This window comes from Nicotiana tabacum, chromosome 23 (genome assembly GCF_000715075.1).
Source record: "Nicotiana tabacum cultivar K326 chromosome 23, ASM71507v2, whole genome shotgun sequence".
Classification (NCBI taxonomy): Eukaryota; Viridiplantae; Streptophyta; class Magnoliopsida; order Solanales; family Solanaceae; genus Nicotiana; species Nicotiana tabacum.
Window position 1 is genome coordinate 82587707 of NC_134102.1, and position 17363 is coordinate 82605069.

A 17363-nucleotide genomic window follows, 5' to 3' on the forward strand; every position below is an offset into this window, starting at 1 on the left:
GAGAATAAAAAAAATAGAGGAACTTAAAATCACACACACCGATATACATTATATGCATTGTAATATACATAATATTAAAATAATAATAATAATAATAAAGTAGCAATGCATTTTGTAATAAATTTATATTATGATTATTTTATTTATAATGTTAGTGAATTTAGATTAAATATATAATAAGATATAATTTTTTAAACATATGAAATAAATACTTGCATTAAAAAATATCTAAATAATATAAAAAAGGCATTACATATATGGGAAGTAGAAAATATCAAGGGTAAAATAGATATTGCGTAGGATGAAAATTTGAGGATAAGTTTATCGAATGCCTTCTTAACGTTTACATGCTTCTCGTTATTGAATTCTTGAGCTTGAAATGTCTCCTACAATGCATTAAGCTCAGTGTCATATCATTTTTTTATCTCTACAATCTGCTTTTGCAATTTCTACAAGCTCTCCAAATTCCTTGACAATCTCATGCAGCCAGAGGCGGACCTATGTGTTATAGTGAGGGGTCACCGGACCCCGTAAGATTCAACAGAAATCTTGTTATATATATATATACCTGGAAAATGGTTAATTTAAAATACTTGACTCCCTGAACACTAAAAGCCTTTAGGGGACACTAGTTGAGTAGAATACGATGCCCCCGTCGCGTAAAAATGGTGGGTCCGCCTTTGCTTGCCATAACACTAGTTTCTTTTTCAATGAAACTGTGAATTTATTTATTAAGACTACCAGCAAAATTCCAAAATATTACAAACCATAATAATGTCTTTAAGGTCATTTGATCTTTTGGGCAAATGGTAAAAGCTCGATTCATATCGAAATAATTTTACATTTTATTTGCAACAATAAGAAGAAGAAAAAATGATTTTGAAATGCTTTGTTTTGAAAAAAGGAAAGATAAGAAAAGATTAAAACTTGTTGGCACTACGGAAAGAGGAAGAAGATTCATAATAAACTGAATTTATTAGCTTTAAAGGAAACAAAGATTGTAATATAACAATGCAGGATACTAATTCAAAAATTTTAAAAAACAAATTGAAAACATAATCCCCAAATTATGTATGAAAATATTAAAACTATAGCCATTTCAATAGATGAAGCAAATAATACGCACTACAATAAACAAAAAGCCAAAAATATGAAATATAAAAAGTCCAAATGTATTTATCAGATTTCATAAATAGGCATTTTTTATCTCTTTTTTTTTTTCTTTTTCCTTTTTGTGTTGAGAAGGTGCACATTAGCTTGCTGACATAGTAAAACTGTAGAACCAATTGAACAATTAATCAAACCTTTAAAAAAGAAAAAAATAAAAGAAAAGAAAAAACCTTCCTTCATATTCTAGAAATTTAAAATTCCACTCCAGATTCCCCAAATTATTCCAATTCCAATTCCAATTCAATGCAGGAATTGAAACCCTAGCTCACCATATATGAGAGAGCGCTGTTTCGTAAAGAATAAAGCTTTAATTTTTTTCCGCACTAGTAGGAAAAGTATAAATCTCTAATGCATGTAGCAGTGGATCTGAATTCCTACTTGCACTTTGTATTGACGGCCATAGTCGTCGTATTTTCACTCCTCTACCTCGTCAAGACCACCGCCTCCAAGTACTTTCTCGTCGACGACGAGTCTAATTTTGATTCTGCTGCTTCGCCGCCGACGGCGAGTTTTGGTGATCGGAGAATGGAGGAGCCGCCGACAACAACGCCAGAAGGTTGCGGGGTATGCGGTAGTATCACCTCTAAGCAATGCTCTCGTTGCAAGATGGTTAAATACTGGTAATGCTAAGCTCATTCCTGTTGATAATAATATCTAAATTTACACAATTATTACTTGTTAATTTTATGTTTAATATTACCTTGTATAGTAAATTCTCTGGACTGGTGCCGACGGCATAAGAATTAATAATCAGGTACACTAATACAATATTCGGACTTTGGATTGCAATAAAGAACACTGCTTTACTAATCAAAGGTCATGTCCTCGGTTAGCTGAAGCTGCGCCATGTCTTGTCTAATCACCTCCCCACTTCTTCTTTGGCCTACCTCTGCCGCTCTGTACGCCCTCCAATGTCAACCTCTCACATCTCCTCACCGGGGCGTCTGTGCTCCTCCCCTCACATGACCAAACCACCTAAGCCGGGCTTCCCGCATCTTGTCCTCAACAGGGGCCACACACACCTTGTCGCGAATAACCTCATTTCTGATTCTATCTAACCTGGTGTGCCCGTACATCCATCTCAACATGCTCATCTCTGCTACCTTCATCTTCTGGACATGAGCATTCTTGACTGGCCAACAATCAGTCCCATACAATATCGTTGGTCTGACCAACACTCTGTAGAACTTACCCTTAAGTTTCGGTGGCACCTTTTTATCACATAAAACATCGGAAGCGAGTCTCCATTTCATCCATCCCGCCCTAATACGATGTGCGACATCTTCATCAATCTCCCAATTCCCCTGAATAATAGACCCAAGGTACTTAAAACTCCCTCTCCTAGGGATGGCCTGCGAGTCCAGCCTCACCTCCCCTTCCCCCTTGAGTCTCTCCACTGAACTTACTCTCCAAGTATTCTGTCTTGGTCTTGCTCAACTTAAAACCTTTAGATTCCAGAGTCTGCCTCCATACCTCTAATTGCGCGTTCACACCGTCTCGCGTCTCGTCAATCAATACAATATCGTCTGCAAATAGCATGCACCACGGCACCTCCCCTTGGATGTGGCGCGTCAGTACGTCCATCACCAGAGCAAACAAAAAAGGGTTGAGTGCCGACCCCTGATGCAACCCCATCATAATCGAAAAATGGTCCGAGTCCCCACCCACCGTCCTCACTCGGATCTTTACTCCATCATACATGTCCTTAATCAATCTAACGTAGGCAACAGGTACACCTCTAGCCTCCAAACATCTCCACAAAGCCTCCCTCGGAACTTTATCGTACGCCTTTTCTAAGTCGATGGACACCATATGCAAGTCCTTCTTTCTCTCCTTATACTGCTCCATCAATCTCCTAACAAGGTGGATGGTTTATGTAGTCGAACGCCAATGCCCTAGCATAAACCCAAACTAGTTCTCGGAAATAGACACCCTCTTCCTCACCCTTAGCTCTACCACTCTCTCCCAGACTTTCATAGTATGGCTAAGCAGCTTGATACCCCGATAGTTATTGCAATTTTGAATATCACCCTTGTTCTTGTATACAGGAACCATCGTGCTCCACCTCCACTCTTCGGGCATCTTTTTCGTTCTAAAAATGACATTAAATAACCTAGATTTCATCCACTCCAAGCCTGCCTTGCCCGCACTCTTCCAAAACTCCACCGGGATTTCATCCGGCCCGGTCGCTTTGCCCCTACTCATCTTACACATAGCCCCTCAACTTCGTCAATGTTTTATTCCATAACAATCAATTTTGTGAGTCTACAATTTGGTTATAAATGGATGATTACACTTTTCTACAATTTTCTTGTGTACTAGTATATAGAGCCCTGGCCATATAAAGTAACTTCTCGACATTGTTGTCAAAGGCTTAGTTGAGGTGTGCTTAAGCCCTCAAGCTAGATGCAAAGTATCTGTGTGCTTCGCGTAGATTGAGCGACGCTTTAGCGCAGACTCCAAGGCGCTAAAGCGTGTGCCTCATTGCCCAGGGGCTTTGTCTTGAAGAAAGTGACAATGAGCTATAAGTAATTCACCTAATTTAATATCTTCAATTCTTTTGTCTATATAATCATTCTAAAAGATAATTATTACTACTTGGATTTATAATTATTGTTTTTGAGCTACATTTAGATTCTCATCATTCCGTTCAACTGTACCTTTTTTCGTTAGAACCCGCTCTTTATTTGCGCTTGCGCTTAAAGCCTCAATGGACTTAAATGCTTTTTTTCGCTTTTCGCCTGTGACAACACTGCTTCTCCCAGCCACATATACGCAATCTATGATAGCATCTATATCTATACAGGAATATAGAGCCCAAACTAAGTAACCTTTTTGTATGTATATTAAAATATAAATCTTGGATGCCATATATTAACTTAGCTTTTACTGTGAGACTATGTCAACCAGTTAATTTTGTGTAATTTCATAATTTGGCTATCTAGCACAATCTGTTCTACATTTTATACTTAATTGTAACGTACAGAGCCTTGACCTGATAGAGTACCTTCACTTCAAGCTTGGTGTCCACAGCGGTTACTTTCGTATTAAATCTACAGTTTGATTGTATAAACAATATACGTGGCGATAGTTTGTAGAGACTTCTCTCTAACAGCAGGGGTTTGAGTAGACCCAAAGTCTAGCGGAGGGTAGACTTGATCAATTTTGTATAGTACAGGGGCAATTTTGACCCTTTCCCTTTTTTTTTATTTTTATGTAACTTGCGGTTCACTTCAAAGAAGCGTGTGTTCTACTTCTCACTTTTTGCTTAAAGCCCCATGAACCTTGTCACTTCTTTGTGCTTTTCACTTTTAAAAACACTGCTCAGGGGTGACCATAATCTATTAACTTTTCCTTGTATACTTGGAGTGCCTTATTGGTTAACGACTGATTGTTTTTGCTCTCTTTCTTTCTCTCATAGCTCTGAAGCTTGCCAAAGATCTCATTGGGAATCTGGGCATAAATTTAAATGCAAGGATTTTAGGAAAGGCAGTTCTTCTGCAGCTTCGCTGATACCTGACCATTCGAAGAAGGTACACGCCGTCTTAGCTAATTACACAACTATGCATATATGTTATAAAACACCTGACCATAGTTTGGTTTAATCATTTAGGTACTTTTCCCATACAAGGAATTCTTGGAACTTTTTAACTGGGATAGCCCAGGTTTCCCACCTTGTGGGCTCCTAAATTGTGGAAACAGGTATTCCCTCATTTTAGACTCTAGCAACCAAGTATTATTTAGTATGCCATTTGGCTTTTGTCTACATTGTAAATATATTCTTTTTGGTTTATGCAGTTGCTTTGCGAATGTGGTTCTACAATGTCTGACTTACACTAAGCCGCTTGTTGCCTACTTGTTGGAGAAAGGCCACCTGAGAGAATGTAATTGCGTTCATTAGAACAAGTATACGAACTAGTGCTTCTTTTGAAGTGATCAAAACAGCTCTTTTTGTTATACACTTTTTCTACTCTTCCTTCAGGTAGGCGGAATGGTTGGTGCTTCCTTTGTGAATTTCAACACCATGTAGAGCGGGCTAGTCGAAGTCAGCAGCCCTTCTCACCAATTAACATACTTTCACGTTTGCCTAATATTGGTGGTAATCTTGGGTATGGTAAACAGGAGGATGCCCATGAATTTATGAGGTGTGTTTCTTTGGTATAGTAAAGTTGATGAGTATCTTACAGTACGTGTGATAAATATTTTCCAGTGTAGTGTTCAATGTGTTTCACGAAGCATATTTTACACGAAATAATGACAATTGCCTTCTTTTATAGGTTTGCTATTGACACGATGCAATCTGTGTGCCTTGATGAATTTGGTGGAGAGAAAGCTGTTCCTCCTAACACACAGGAGACAACACTTATTCAACACATATTTGGTGGTCACCTGCAATCCCGGGTAACTTTAATTTAAGATGGAGAAGACATAGCATGTGATTATCCAAAGAAACATAGGACTTAATTTATGTTGCATCATCAAAATATTTTCTATGTGCTTTTCTGATATTTCAAGCTGCACATGTGTTTATGCTCTTGTATTATTTTGATCTCTTCCCTTTCCTTCTCTGCTTAACTGAGTTATTTCTATTTTAGGTCATATGTACAGAATGCAATAATGTTTCAGATCAGTTTGAGAATATGATGGATCTGACCGTAGAGATTCATGGGGATGCTGAATCTTTGGAGGAATGCTTAGATCAATTCACAGCAAGAGAATGGCTTGATGGAGATAACTTGTATAAATGTGATGGGTGAGGTTCTTCATACTAATGATAATGAATTGCATCCATTTTACAATCTGGAATGCCATTTTTGTTGATGTATGGTTTCATATTTTTTACTTCACACTCCTGATTGATTCTATACCCAGATTTCTGTGTTCATCCATATCTAATAACATGATGGACTAATATAGAAACACGACACTCCCTCGGTCCTATTTCTTTGGCTTAGTCTTACTCCCGCCGTCCCAATTTATGTGTCACCGTTCGGATCAAACTTCTTAATTTTGACCGTGAATCCGAACATAGAATTTTTAAGTTTTTTTGAAATAAAATTTACATATTTGGTAACTCTGTAAAAAGTACTAGGCCCTCCGTCCCAATTTATTGTGGCACTCTTTCCTTTTTAGTCAGTCTCAAACAGAATGCCACCTTTCCTTTTTTAGGAACAATTTATCTTTAAAATTCCTACTTGACCCTTAATGAATTGATTTACAGCCACATAAATATCTATGGTTTATTTTAAACCACAAGTTTTAGAAGTCTTCCATTCTTTCTTAAACTCGTGCCGAGTCAAACATCTCCACATAAATTGGGACTGAGGGAGTATTAAGTCACAATAATTAACACATCAAAATATTTAAAAGGTATATGAAAAATTGTGGCCAAAGAAAAACTCTTTTGACTCTCGAAAGCTGAACGGTGCCACATAAATGGGAACGGAGGTAGTTGTTGGAAAATATTTGACAACAATTATCAGATATATCTTTAAAAAAATAGGGAAAAGGCATAACGACCTCCTTTTTCGACAACAACAACAATAAATCACTTGATTAGGATGTACAGCCCCCGGTTCTATCGAGGCTTGATTAGGCTTCATCATTGATCCAAGAAGTCATTTTTCTCTAGCACCGACGAGGAGAAAGATCGGTGATGGATGAGTAGACTCGTCCGGGTTAAAACCTCGGACATCATTCCGGCCCGGAGGATGCCTTTGCTGGTGAGGTGGAACATGCAGCGTAAGCGTTTTTCCCTTCAGACATGATTTTTAATCTTCTTTCCTTTCTTCCAAAAAGATAACCTCTTTTTGTTTTCTGCTGCTGCCGCTTGGTATCCAACAACTACCTCTCGACACCTTCACTTCATCTTCCCCTTGCCTCTTTTTCATTTTCCACCCAGTTAATCTCCAATCTAAACTCCACCTCGGCACCACCATCTCGTCACACACCATATCGACACTATTACCCGAAATCCAAATTTCATTGCCCAGATTCGTAGCACATGCAAAAAGTATGAGAAAGAAAAAGGGAAGGAAAAAGAAAAAAAAAAGGAAAAGAGAAGTAAATATGGGTCTTGTTAGTTCTGTGGAAATCCAACTATTTAAGCACAACCAATGTCGAGATTTAAATGGAAAGCTGGCAGCACTCCACCTGCAAAAGAACTCCACAGGGAGAAGTTGTTCTGCAATTGTTTTAATGGCTGAAAGGTAGTGGAAAGGGAAAGATGGCAAAAAGTTTTGAATAAAAGAGATTTAAGTGGGTACACATGTGTCAGATTCATGTGCGTGTATTTCACCACTTATTTCAGATCTGGATATAGCATTTCAGGGTGGAATTAATTCCACTTTAAAATTGTTCAGGGGGTAATAGGACTCTTTCCCTCAAAGAGTAAGTGTGTAGTTGAAAATCCGACTATAGTTTGAGGGGGTCTTTATGCCTTTTCCCAAAAGAATATCTTCAAAAATTTTGTGGTTGTGGTAGTAACTTTTAATTTAGGTTTCAAATATAACAAAAACATTGTAATTAATTGAACTCAGCTCATGTTGACCGTAGTAGGTCATTCTTTTATGGGGTATCAAAATGTCTCATTGCAAAGTTTAGAGTTTCTCGTGCCAGTTTTCCCACTTGATTTTCCTTTTTTATTTGGGTGGTATTGGATCTCACAATCCTTGACATTATGTCTTTCTATGCAATTTTTTTCTATTTGGATGAGACACTCAAGTTTAGCATGTGTCTGAGAGTTATTTAGAGCTCACTAGTTAAGTTGCGGTTGGTTAACGACCAATGCAAAAATAGTCTAGCTGCTGGATACTTAGCCGACCCCATTACCCCAACTAGTTTAGATTGAGGCACAGTTGATTTGATGATGCTGCCTAATCGTTAATAGTGGTCAACAACTGTGGTTGTTCTTGCAGATGCAATGACTATGTCAAGGCATGGAAGTGTCTAATGGTCAGGAGGGCACCAAATATCTTAACAATTGCCTTGAAAAGGTTTCAGGTTGGTTTTATTTTTCTATTTATTGTGCTTCAACCATCTAGGGCAAAGTGCACTATAGACCCTTAAACTTGTGTAGCTCGAATGTTAGCCCTTAAACAAGTTTTTCGTTCAAACTTGTAAATGAATGATCCTTGCTCTTTTTCTAGGACCTATCCGTCTTTAGTTAGTAGTCAACAACCTATATAATGAGGGGTCATGCTAGTCATGTATGAGCAAGTGCTAATACCAAAATTCTTTAAAAATTTAGAAGAAAGGTTCATGTCCAATTTTCACCTCTCCAGCAAATCATCCCTACATTAAGGTGATCCTCATCATTTCTCTGCATGGAAATCTTTTGCCCATATTCAAAGTAAAGATGTAGATACTACAAAAAATGGACTTCTTTTAACTTATCACCAGGACAGATAGCCCACAACATGGCTACTATGTAAAAGTACTTCAAAGGAGTTGAAACGTTAAAGGAAGACATTCAATCCTTCAGGTGAAATATAAAAGGAAAAAAAGAAAAAAATGAACAGTAACAAAGGTCAGATTCTGAATCAAAGAGTTGCCACAAGTTTAATGGCAATTGGCTGCATGCTAACTCTAAACTCCTTTTTCTCCCTTGGCACCCTTCTTCTTCCATGGTTCCATTTTTCTAGTACAGCAATCAGACACTGCCAAATTTATAACATATGAAAAACGAAAAAAAAGAGCCTTCCTCCGTCCGAAGAGAATGCAAGGGTAGGAGAATAAGGGCCAAAATATCTAAATTTGTGTTAATCAAACTTTCAATTTCTCAATCTTCTTGAAGTCAAATTTACATAATTAGGAACTATAAAAAAGTTTCATGAAGCGCAACTTCTTTTGTAATTGTTAATATTTAGCAAATATTTAAAAAAATGGTAGTAAAAGAAAAAAATGGTTTGGTTCCCACGTACTGTGTCGTTTAAATGAGACAAAGGGAGTACTAATGCATAACTTGAGTATCTTTATGGTTTGTTTCATAAAGAAGCAAAGACAAATTAGAAGGAATGAACTCTAGAAATGCAGGAGAAAATGAGTTGTCGTAGCAGGAAGCGACAGAAATGTCCGCCCTTTTTTTTTTCCTTTTGATAAGACTTCCCCTTAGGCAATAAAGTGGACAAGTTCTAAAGAAAGAGCTGGTTTTACAGGTTTTCTGTAGTTTACTTAGATTTGTATCATGCACCAGCAATATATTAAGGTGTAAATTGTTTAATTGTTTGTTCCTGATGTTGGGCAGTGGGCACAATGGTCTTTTATTGTCAGTGTATATTGCCTGAATTTAGAAAGCGGGTCCTTACAAGTCAGACAAAATAGTTTAGTCTTTTACCGTATAACCATGGGATATTTGAGTGGATATTTCATGTTCAGGTCCTTTAGGATTGTTCTGCTGTTGAACAAACTGGAGCGCCACCTTAATTGTGAAAAGAGACTGTCAATATGTATTCTGAAAATTTCAAAAATCGAAAATTTCTCAAAAAAGAGACAGTCAATATGTATTTCTCAAAATGAATATTTCAGCCATAGCTTTATGGGTTCACATCAACATTGAATTTAGGTTCTTAAGTCTACAGGAAAAAACGGGTCTGATGGAAGTCCAGCTGAAGAAAATATGTTCGACCTAGGATGTACAGACTCCAGGTGTACCTTGAGCTGACAAATAAGATCTTACATGAACTCTTAATCTCCCATAAATATTTTTCTTCAGGAGTGTTCAATGTCAATCTGAAGATTATCTTTGTTTAGATAGGCTATGAGTTCACTATTTACCACGTAGGTATGAAATTAATTGGTCAGACATAGGCTTTTTCGATAAGACATCATTATACTTAAAGGAACATTGTTTAAGAAATGCTAGGCTCCTTATCAAAAAAAAAAAAAATTCCTTAGGTTAGAGAGAAATTGAATAGCGTAATATTTAAAAAAGTTATCATGCATTATTGGATTTGCTCTTTTCTTCAGTTGGGTTCCATTCAGAGACAAGGATGCACCCTAGGTTGTAAAACAAAAGGATAATTTAATCCGTACGTGTTGCGTTTCTAATTGCTATTATATCTTTTCTAGAACTGCAAAACAGAATTTGCATTATTTTATGGTATGGGTGAATTACAATAACTCAGGTAGTTTCTTTCTCTCTATTAACATTCCTCACCCACTTCCTCACCCCCAAGTTCCATTTTATTCCTGGATGCAACTCTGTGAGTTTGTATTCCAAATTTCTGCTTCTTCTGTTTATTTGTGGTCAAAATCTCTATGCAGAGTGGTAGGTTTGGTAAATTGAATAAGAGGGTGACTTTCCCTGAAACATTGGATCTCCATCGGTACGTGAGCGAAGCAGGAGACGGCAATAATATTTACAAGCTATATGCAGTTATTGTTCACGTGGATATGTTGAATGCGTCATTTTTCGGCCATTACATATGCTATATCAAGGATTTCCGTGGAAGTTGGTACAGGATTGATGATTGTAAGGTAGAAACTTCTCCCTTGCTCTACCCTCTTGTTTGTTGTTGTATGCCATCGCAATGCACGAAATGTATTGGTTGGTAGCTGATTTTGGCATGTCGCACTTTCATTTATGTTCTTCTGTGCTGATTATCCACAGTGTAATCTCTGAAGCTTGGTAATTTATATGAGTTGCTATATCCCGGTGAATGCTATATTGGGCCTGGCAAATGCTAGTTACGTAGATATGTTTGACGATAAAATATATTAATGCTTCTGCTTGAAAATGCATGTTGCTATAAGCTAGTTGTCTTCTCTCGTAGATTAGTTTTATCTTATTTGTTGGCTCCTTGATTTGCCTTGATGTACCTGGGGTTGAATGGATGTGACATGCTTTGGGTGTTTCGTGCATGCACCAGAAGTTATTAAAGCTGCACTCATATCATACGCGCCCATTCCAAGATCATGTACCATAAGTAAAAAGTGAAGCTTCAGAAAACTTTATGCTTCTTACTTTTTGTGCTTGTGGATGTTTAAAGTGGTTTAATAGATGAATCTAATTTGAGAAATGTAATATTTGTATTATTTAGGTAAGAATCTACTCCATGAATGTGACATGTATACAAACTTGCCTGGGTATAAGTATATCCCACAAAAAAAGTATAAGAAACTCGTAATATGGGCACCTTCTTTGCTGTGCCACCTTCTCTCAAATTTTCCTTGTCGTTGTCATGTAGAATGTGACACCAGTTTCTCTGTTAAGCTATGCAGATTTTGACACTCTTGGTTGTTTCTCAGTGTATGTTTGGGTCTGCAACAATGTCAAACTGGGAATATAGGTGCTGTGGGAGTTAGAGCACTTAAGCTTTATTAGTAAAAGTCATTACTTAATAAATAATCTACCTCAAACAGCATGATCTCAGTACAATATCCCGCTTATAGATACTTCTTAATTTGTTTTTCCTTTTCACAATTTTTCCTTCATCACTTTAAAATGTTTGTGTGCGACGCATTGTACAATTTTTGGTAGGTGGTTAGTGTTGATTTGGATGAAGTGCTTTCGCAGGGAGCATACATGCTCTTATATAGCAGGTAACCTTCTTTTGACCATGATCTAATTGATCTGATATGTACATGCATCTCTTCTATTTAACATGTTGCGTTGCCTTTGGCAGCAAACGTTCTTGATTTGCATTTACTTTTGACAGGATCTACCCTCGGCCGGCATCCTTATTTCCTCTTGAACTATTAAAGAAAGAGGACCAGGATACAGTTAAAGTGGAAGACAAGCCAGGTTCCACAGACCAACCTGTTAAATGTCTTAGCGCAACAGTGTCTCCGACTACAGTTGTTGATTCTGTTTCACCGCCAGATGTTAATGGTTCAGAAGTTAAGATCATTGGGGCTAAAGTGGAGTTATCCTCCTTAACCAACCCTGAGGACAGAGCGGAGCATCAGGAGGTAGATACTGGGGCAAGTTCTCATGTCCAGCAGGAGTTCCTGGATGTTAAACCATCCAGTGCAGCTACAGGAATTTCTTGCCTTAGAGTGGTATCTGATAGTTCCTTTGGTGCTACTTCTTCGGCTGAAGTTGAGATTCAGAAACGTGAAACAAAATCCCCTGTTTCTGACAGTAAAGATGATACTGAACCATGCCAAAGAACCACCAATGACTGTCTGTTGAGTTCTTCGTTTACCGAGGATTCTGTAGCGACAAATGGTGATATGCTGGATGATGCTTCATCCTCTGCCTCAAGCTTAGGTGACATCTCAGACAATGCAAAGTTACAAACTTCCACTCAACTGCCAGACAAAACTAACCAGAATAAAGAATTTTCATCTCACGTAAGCCACCCTGTGGTTCTGAAATCAGGTGGAGGGAGTTCTTCTGGACCAAAGTTAAAGCCACTGTTCGCCCCTGGCTTCCTTGGGAAACGCCCATCGAACAGATGTACCAAGAAAGATGTCTCATGGGAAGTTTGCCAGAATAGCACCCTAAATGGTCTGACAAATGCCTGTGCCAAGCCTGAATTGGCTTGTGAAAATGACATTGATATGGATGACCAATATACTAATATGGAAGACAAATATTTTGAGTCTAGTAATGCTTCAATTGGACAAGCTGCAATTTCTCTTAATGAGACTAAGATGGCCACCTGTAAATCTGGGGAATCAAGTCACCTTGAGAATGGAGATTCTGCTGTCCCGATGGAATGTGATTGGAGCACTGATGTCACCATTAGTGATGAAAAGTCATAGGTAGCGCAAGCAATCAGCTGGTTTAGATAGGGAATCTCATGGACGAGTTGAACTAGAACCTCCAATTGTCAAGAAGTTTGGATAGCTCCTACAAGAACTTGGAGAAAAGATAACTAGTGTCTAAATTATATATTATGAACGTTTCCCATTTAACAAATATTTAAGTTTTCAAGAGATCTAGTTCATCACTGAGGAGGCAATGGGTAGCTTTTTATTTCGACATTGTTACAGAGCTTCTTCAGATGTTGATGTTAAACTGGAAAATGTCATGGTCCAGGAACCAGATATCATTCATTCAGGGGCTGATATGAGGTACTAGTACTAATCTATGGATGTTTTGGCGATCCAACTACAATGGAGATAGAGAATAACCAAGTAGCATATTTTTAATTGATATTATTGTTACTCCCCTCGTCACAATAGAACGTACTGGGTATTTTTTTTCCAGGGTTTCAAAATTTGAAGAAATCTTGGACAAACTTGTATCCTTTTTGGCTGGGTTCATCTAGCAAGAAGGAACTGTCCGCAATACATTTGTGGTATGGATAGAAGTTCCATAACTTTGAGATAGTTCCATTAATTGGATTCTATTGCTGCCTAACCGCCTGTTGTAAATGCTAATTCTTTTGTTCTTATAGTTCTTGTAACACTGGGTGCTGTAGTTTAGAATGAGAATTCTTGTTTACTTCTCATTTAGAATTAAAGTTAGGAAAATTGAGGGGTGGGATGTAGTTAAGGGGTGGAAGCGGAGTATACAGCTAATTTAGAAGTTGTTCGTCCGGTCTACTATTTTCACAATTGTTTTAGGTTCCAAAATTAACCAAGCTCACTCATGTAGTTTTTTCTCTAAGATTGAGCAAACATTGTTTGCTTGAATCATTTATACTAGTCCATTTGGTGATTGAATGCATATTTCCGAATCATAGTTTAAGTTTTATGTGGTGAGGAGGAGAGGCCTCATGTGTGTGTGTGTGTGTGTGCGTGTTTTCCTTTTTATTGGGTGGGTATGGGGGATTGGAAGCAGGTCCCGTGCTACGGGGGACAAGGGAAGCAGCAAGTCATTTTTTATGTACTCTGGATCTTCATGAACGTGATTACACCTTATTGTGTAATTTTTGGAATTTGAAATAAGTGCTGCAGAATGGTCCTATATGAATCTGTGATCTAGTCCATCTTCTGTTAGTTTACTACAGCACAATCTTTCCGAATTTCACCAAGATTTCCAGTTTTGACCCCAAACCTTCCAAGCTTTGCATGGCAGCAATGAAGACCCTTTCAAAAGCTGTCCTGTTTGATGCAAAGATATTCACTATTCTCCTTGACCCCCTTTTAGTAAACAGTGTCTGGTCAGAAGTGAACAGCCCTTTCCCTCTCTGTAGGTTCTTGTAATATGTGTTATCGAACACTTGAGGGGTGTCTGGATCCATGGGGATGACTACTCCAGGAGGTGCATCTTGTGGGCACATTTCTTGGAGTTTCTTAGCATAGGTTGCATCAATTGTTGGATCAACCTTGTGTGTGCTGTTAAAGTTGTATATCCTGCTTGAGAACTGGTTGCAATGTGAAAATCCTAGTGTATGTGCTCCTGCAAAAATATAACTTCACCTGTTGGGTGATTGTTGCTTGATAGACATTTTAGGCTATTTCATTACGAGATAGAAAGCAACAATTTGGTCGACAGGTACAGTGGAGAGAGTTAATTTTCTTACATATTCATCCTCATTTGGTGAGCAAGACTACTGTGGAAAAAGTGGATAAACGCTATTCTACATAAATCAAAATGTGCTTCATTACATGTGCCTAACTGTGATATAAGGGTCAAAATGAAGTGATACTGTAGTGTTTATTTTTTTAAAAAAGTAATTACCACGGTATCCAACTTCGGAAACCCAAATATTTATTGCAAATGGCCCTTGCAAAGAGCAAGGTAAGGTATTCAAATTTATCTCCCTAAAAAGAATGTTAATTTATATAGTATTTTATAGCAATGAAAAAGAAAAATATATGGAGAAGAAAAAGAAAAAGAAACGAAATTGGAAGTGGTAATATACCTGAGAGGGCAATCAAATGTCTGATAGTCAGACCACGAGAGGCAAACATAGGAAGGAGCTTCTCTATGTCGGAGCTTGAGTGGGGTAGATTGTTTTGCACACTAGTTTGTGAAGACATTCTCCCGTCCCTCCTTCCTAATTCAACAGCATAGTTTGGTCCTCCTGCCTACACATCCAATACTTAAAACTATTACAAATTCTAAATCCTCATCACCAAAGCAAGTGACCATACCAATTACCAATAATTATACCGATAACAACAACTAGGGATGCTTATCGGGCGGATAATTATGCTTAACGGTTCGGCTTAACGGTTATCGGATTATAAATGTAGTAATCCGCTAGCCATCCAATAAGACAATGAGCAGATTGGTATCAGATTAATAATTATCGGGCGGTTTATCGGCTAAACCAAATAGAAAAGTTTTGAACAATCAATACCAAACTGCCATAGTAAAATGGCATGTCGATGCTTTCAGACTTATGTCTGATTCAAATTCAAAAGACTGTCTTGTTAATCTAAGAGTACTTTTGAAGAGTCGCCTTCCAATCTAGTACATACAAGAATTATTGATAAGGAAGACATAACAGATACTAGCTAATCTATGCAAAGAACATAGTTCCAGTTCATTGCACTATACAAAATCAAGATGAGCATCCTAAACATGAAGAAAACTAGCCTAATCCATTTTACTACAGCTCCGCCTAACTTTACTGTGCTATAATATGAGCTAAATGTCTGGCTTTTATCATTTCAAGTTGAACAACACAAAGCTCAAACCAGTTGAACCAACACAAAAGCAGCTGTAGAGTCGTTTTACATAGGGGTAAAAGTATAGATATAAAAATTCTTAACAGGTTTAACGGTTTACCCGATAAGAAAATTGAGTAATCCGCCCTCAAACCGTTAATTATAAAATTTCAATCCGTTCACCATTCATTACCCCGATAATCCGATACCAATAAGCCAATAAGCCATCGATTCGGTTCGGCTAACGGTTTCAGTTCGATTTTGAACCGCCCTAACAACAAAAGTAATAACTCATAACCATTTTAACAAAAGAATAATAAAAAATGTAGGGACGGGTTTATAAGTATTAGTATTAATTAGTTAAGACATTAGTTTTCAAGTACTTGAGAGAGAGAGAGAGAGAGGATGGCACATCTAAAGATCCGTACAACATGTCTGTCTCATATCATGCACATGGTGTAAATTTCAATTTCTTCAAGGAAATAATAATCTTGTACGTAATAAGGTAAGAAGCAAATTAAGCGATCAAATCAAACAGTTAGTGTATACCAATGCAACGACATCTCTAGCGGCGATGGCCAAGATATCAGCACAAGAGACTTTGTTGTTACAAGAAGGCACATTATCGACTGCAGCTTTGGCTTTAATAACAGTGTCAAATCCATCTCCAGCAAGGGACAGATTTTCCAGATGATCCTTTTCTGCTGTGTTATTTCCTGACGACCTCAGTAAGATGGAAGCATCACAACCCTAACATATTGTCATTAGTTCAAAACACATTCACTCAATTTTCCTTTGTATACATAAAACGCATCTCACAACAAATAAGAATGCATTACCACTACTAACATTTACGTTCCATTATATATATATATGATAGTGTAAAATATTCCTACTCACAACAATGATGCAAAAAGAATACCTGTATAAAGCAATCATGGAAGAAGAGTCTAAGGGTTGCTGCTGCTGTAACAATTGTCTGTTTAAACTTGTCTTCAACTGCTGATCGGACGATGGACTCAACATTTGGACATGAATTCCGATAAAAGTTCCGTTGGAGCTGAGCATTGATACAACTACTTGTGAAAATGGCAGACAGAAGAAGCAATAAGAGAAGAAATTGGCTACTATGCATATTTTCTACTTCTCTCTTTATTCCCTATATTTTCTTTGGAAAGCTTTAGTGGGATTTTATAGCTAATTACACTTGACTGTTTCAAACGGAGTGCTTATCTTTTGTTCGAGTATGTAAAGTACTGATTAATATATTTTCTCAGAACAATAACTATATATGTAGAAAGTTGTAGTGTAAGTACGATGTAACAAAAACAATAGAGATTCTCGTTGGAGAATACAGCAAAATTTATATTAAACAGTAGAAACTACGTATAGTATATTTTAATTATGAAACGTCAACTTAGGCCAATACTAAGTCCCTTGGTTATATTTGTGAAAATGATCATATAACTAAAAGAGCATTGTAATGTTTGGTCCTTAATTTTTCAATTTAGTACTCGATAAATTTGTATTTCAAGATTAAATTAGGAGATTTTTAAAAGTAAAAATTATCTTAATTTTGTTTTTATTCCTACATTGCATACAAGTCTCTTATTAAACTAAAAATAGTAAATATGATCTGGGACTGCTAAAGAAACAAAAGAAAGAAATTAAGTATAAACATT

At 37.3% G+C, this 17363-nt stretch overlaps 1 protein-coding gene and 1 pseudogene across 1 annotated transcript; one reads left to right on the top strand and one right to left on the bottom strand.

Moving 5' to 3' along the window:
* Positions 1 to 1191: 1191 nt before the first annotated feature.
* LOC107831642 (ubiquitin carboxyl-terminal hydrolase 18) lies at positions 1192 to 13523 on the top strand. Its single transcript, XM_016659424.2, has 11 exons — positions 1192 to 1790; positions 4592 to 4703; positions 4784 to 4872; positions 4969 to 5054; positions 5153 to 5315; positions 5448 to 5571; positions 5766 to 5923; positions 8088 to 8172; positions 10435 to 10647; positions 11651 to 11712; positions 11829 to 13523. The coding sequence occupies exons 1-11, from the start codon at positions 1519 to 1521 to the stop codon at positions 12877 to 12879; spliced, it is 2415 nt and encodes an 804-aa protein (XP_016514910.1). The 5' UTR covers positions 1192 to 1518; the 3' UTR covers positions 12880 to 13523.
* Positions 13524 to 13926: 403 nt separating this feature from the next.
* LOC107831643 (peroxidase 50-like) lies at positions 13927 to 16939 on the bottom strand (annotated as a pseudogene).
* Positions 16940 to 17363: the final 424 nt, after the last annotated feature.

Coding starts and splice junctions, on each gene's coding strand:
- LOC107831642 (XM_016659424.2), top strand. CDS start 1,519: ATGCATGTAGCAGTGGATCTGAATTCCTACTTGCACTTTGTATTGACG. Junction 5,572..5,765: donor GTGGTCACCTGCAATCCCGG/GTAACTTTAATT, acceptor TTTCTATTTTAG/GTCATATGTACAGAATGCAA. Junction 8,173..10,434: donor TTGCCTTGAAAAGGTTTCAG/GTTGGTTTTATT, acceptor ATCTCTATGCAG/AGTGGTAGGTTTGGTAAATT.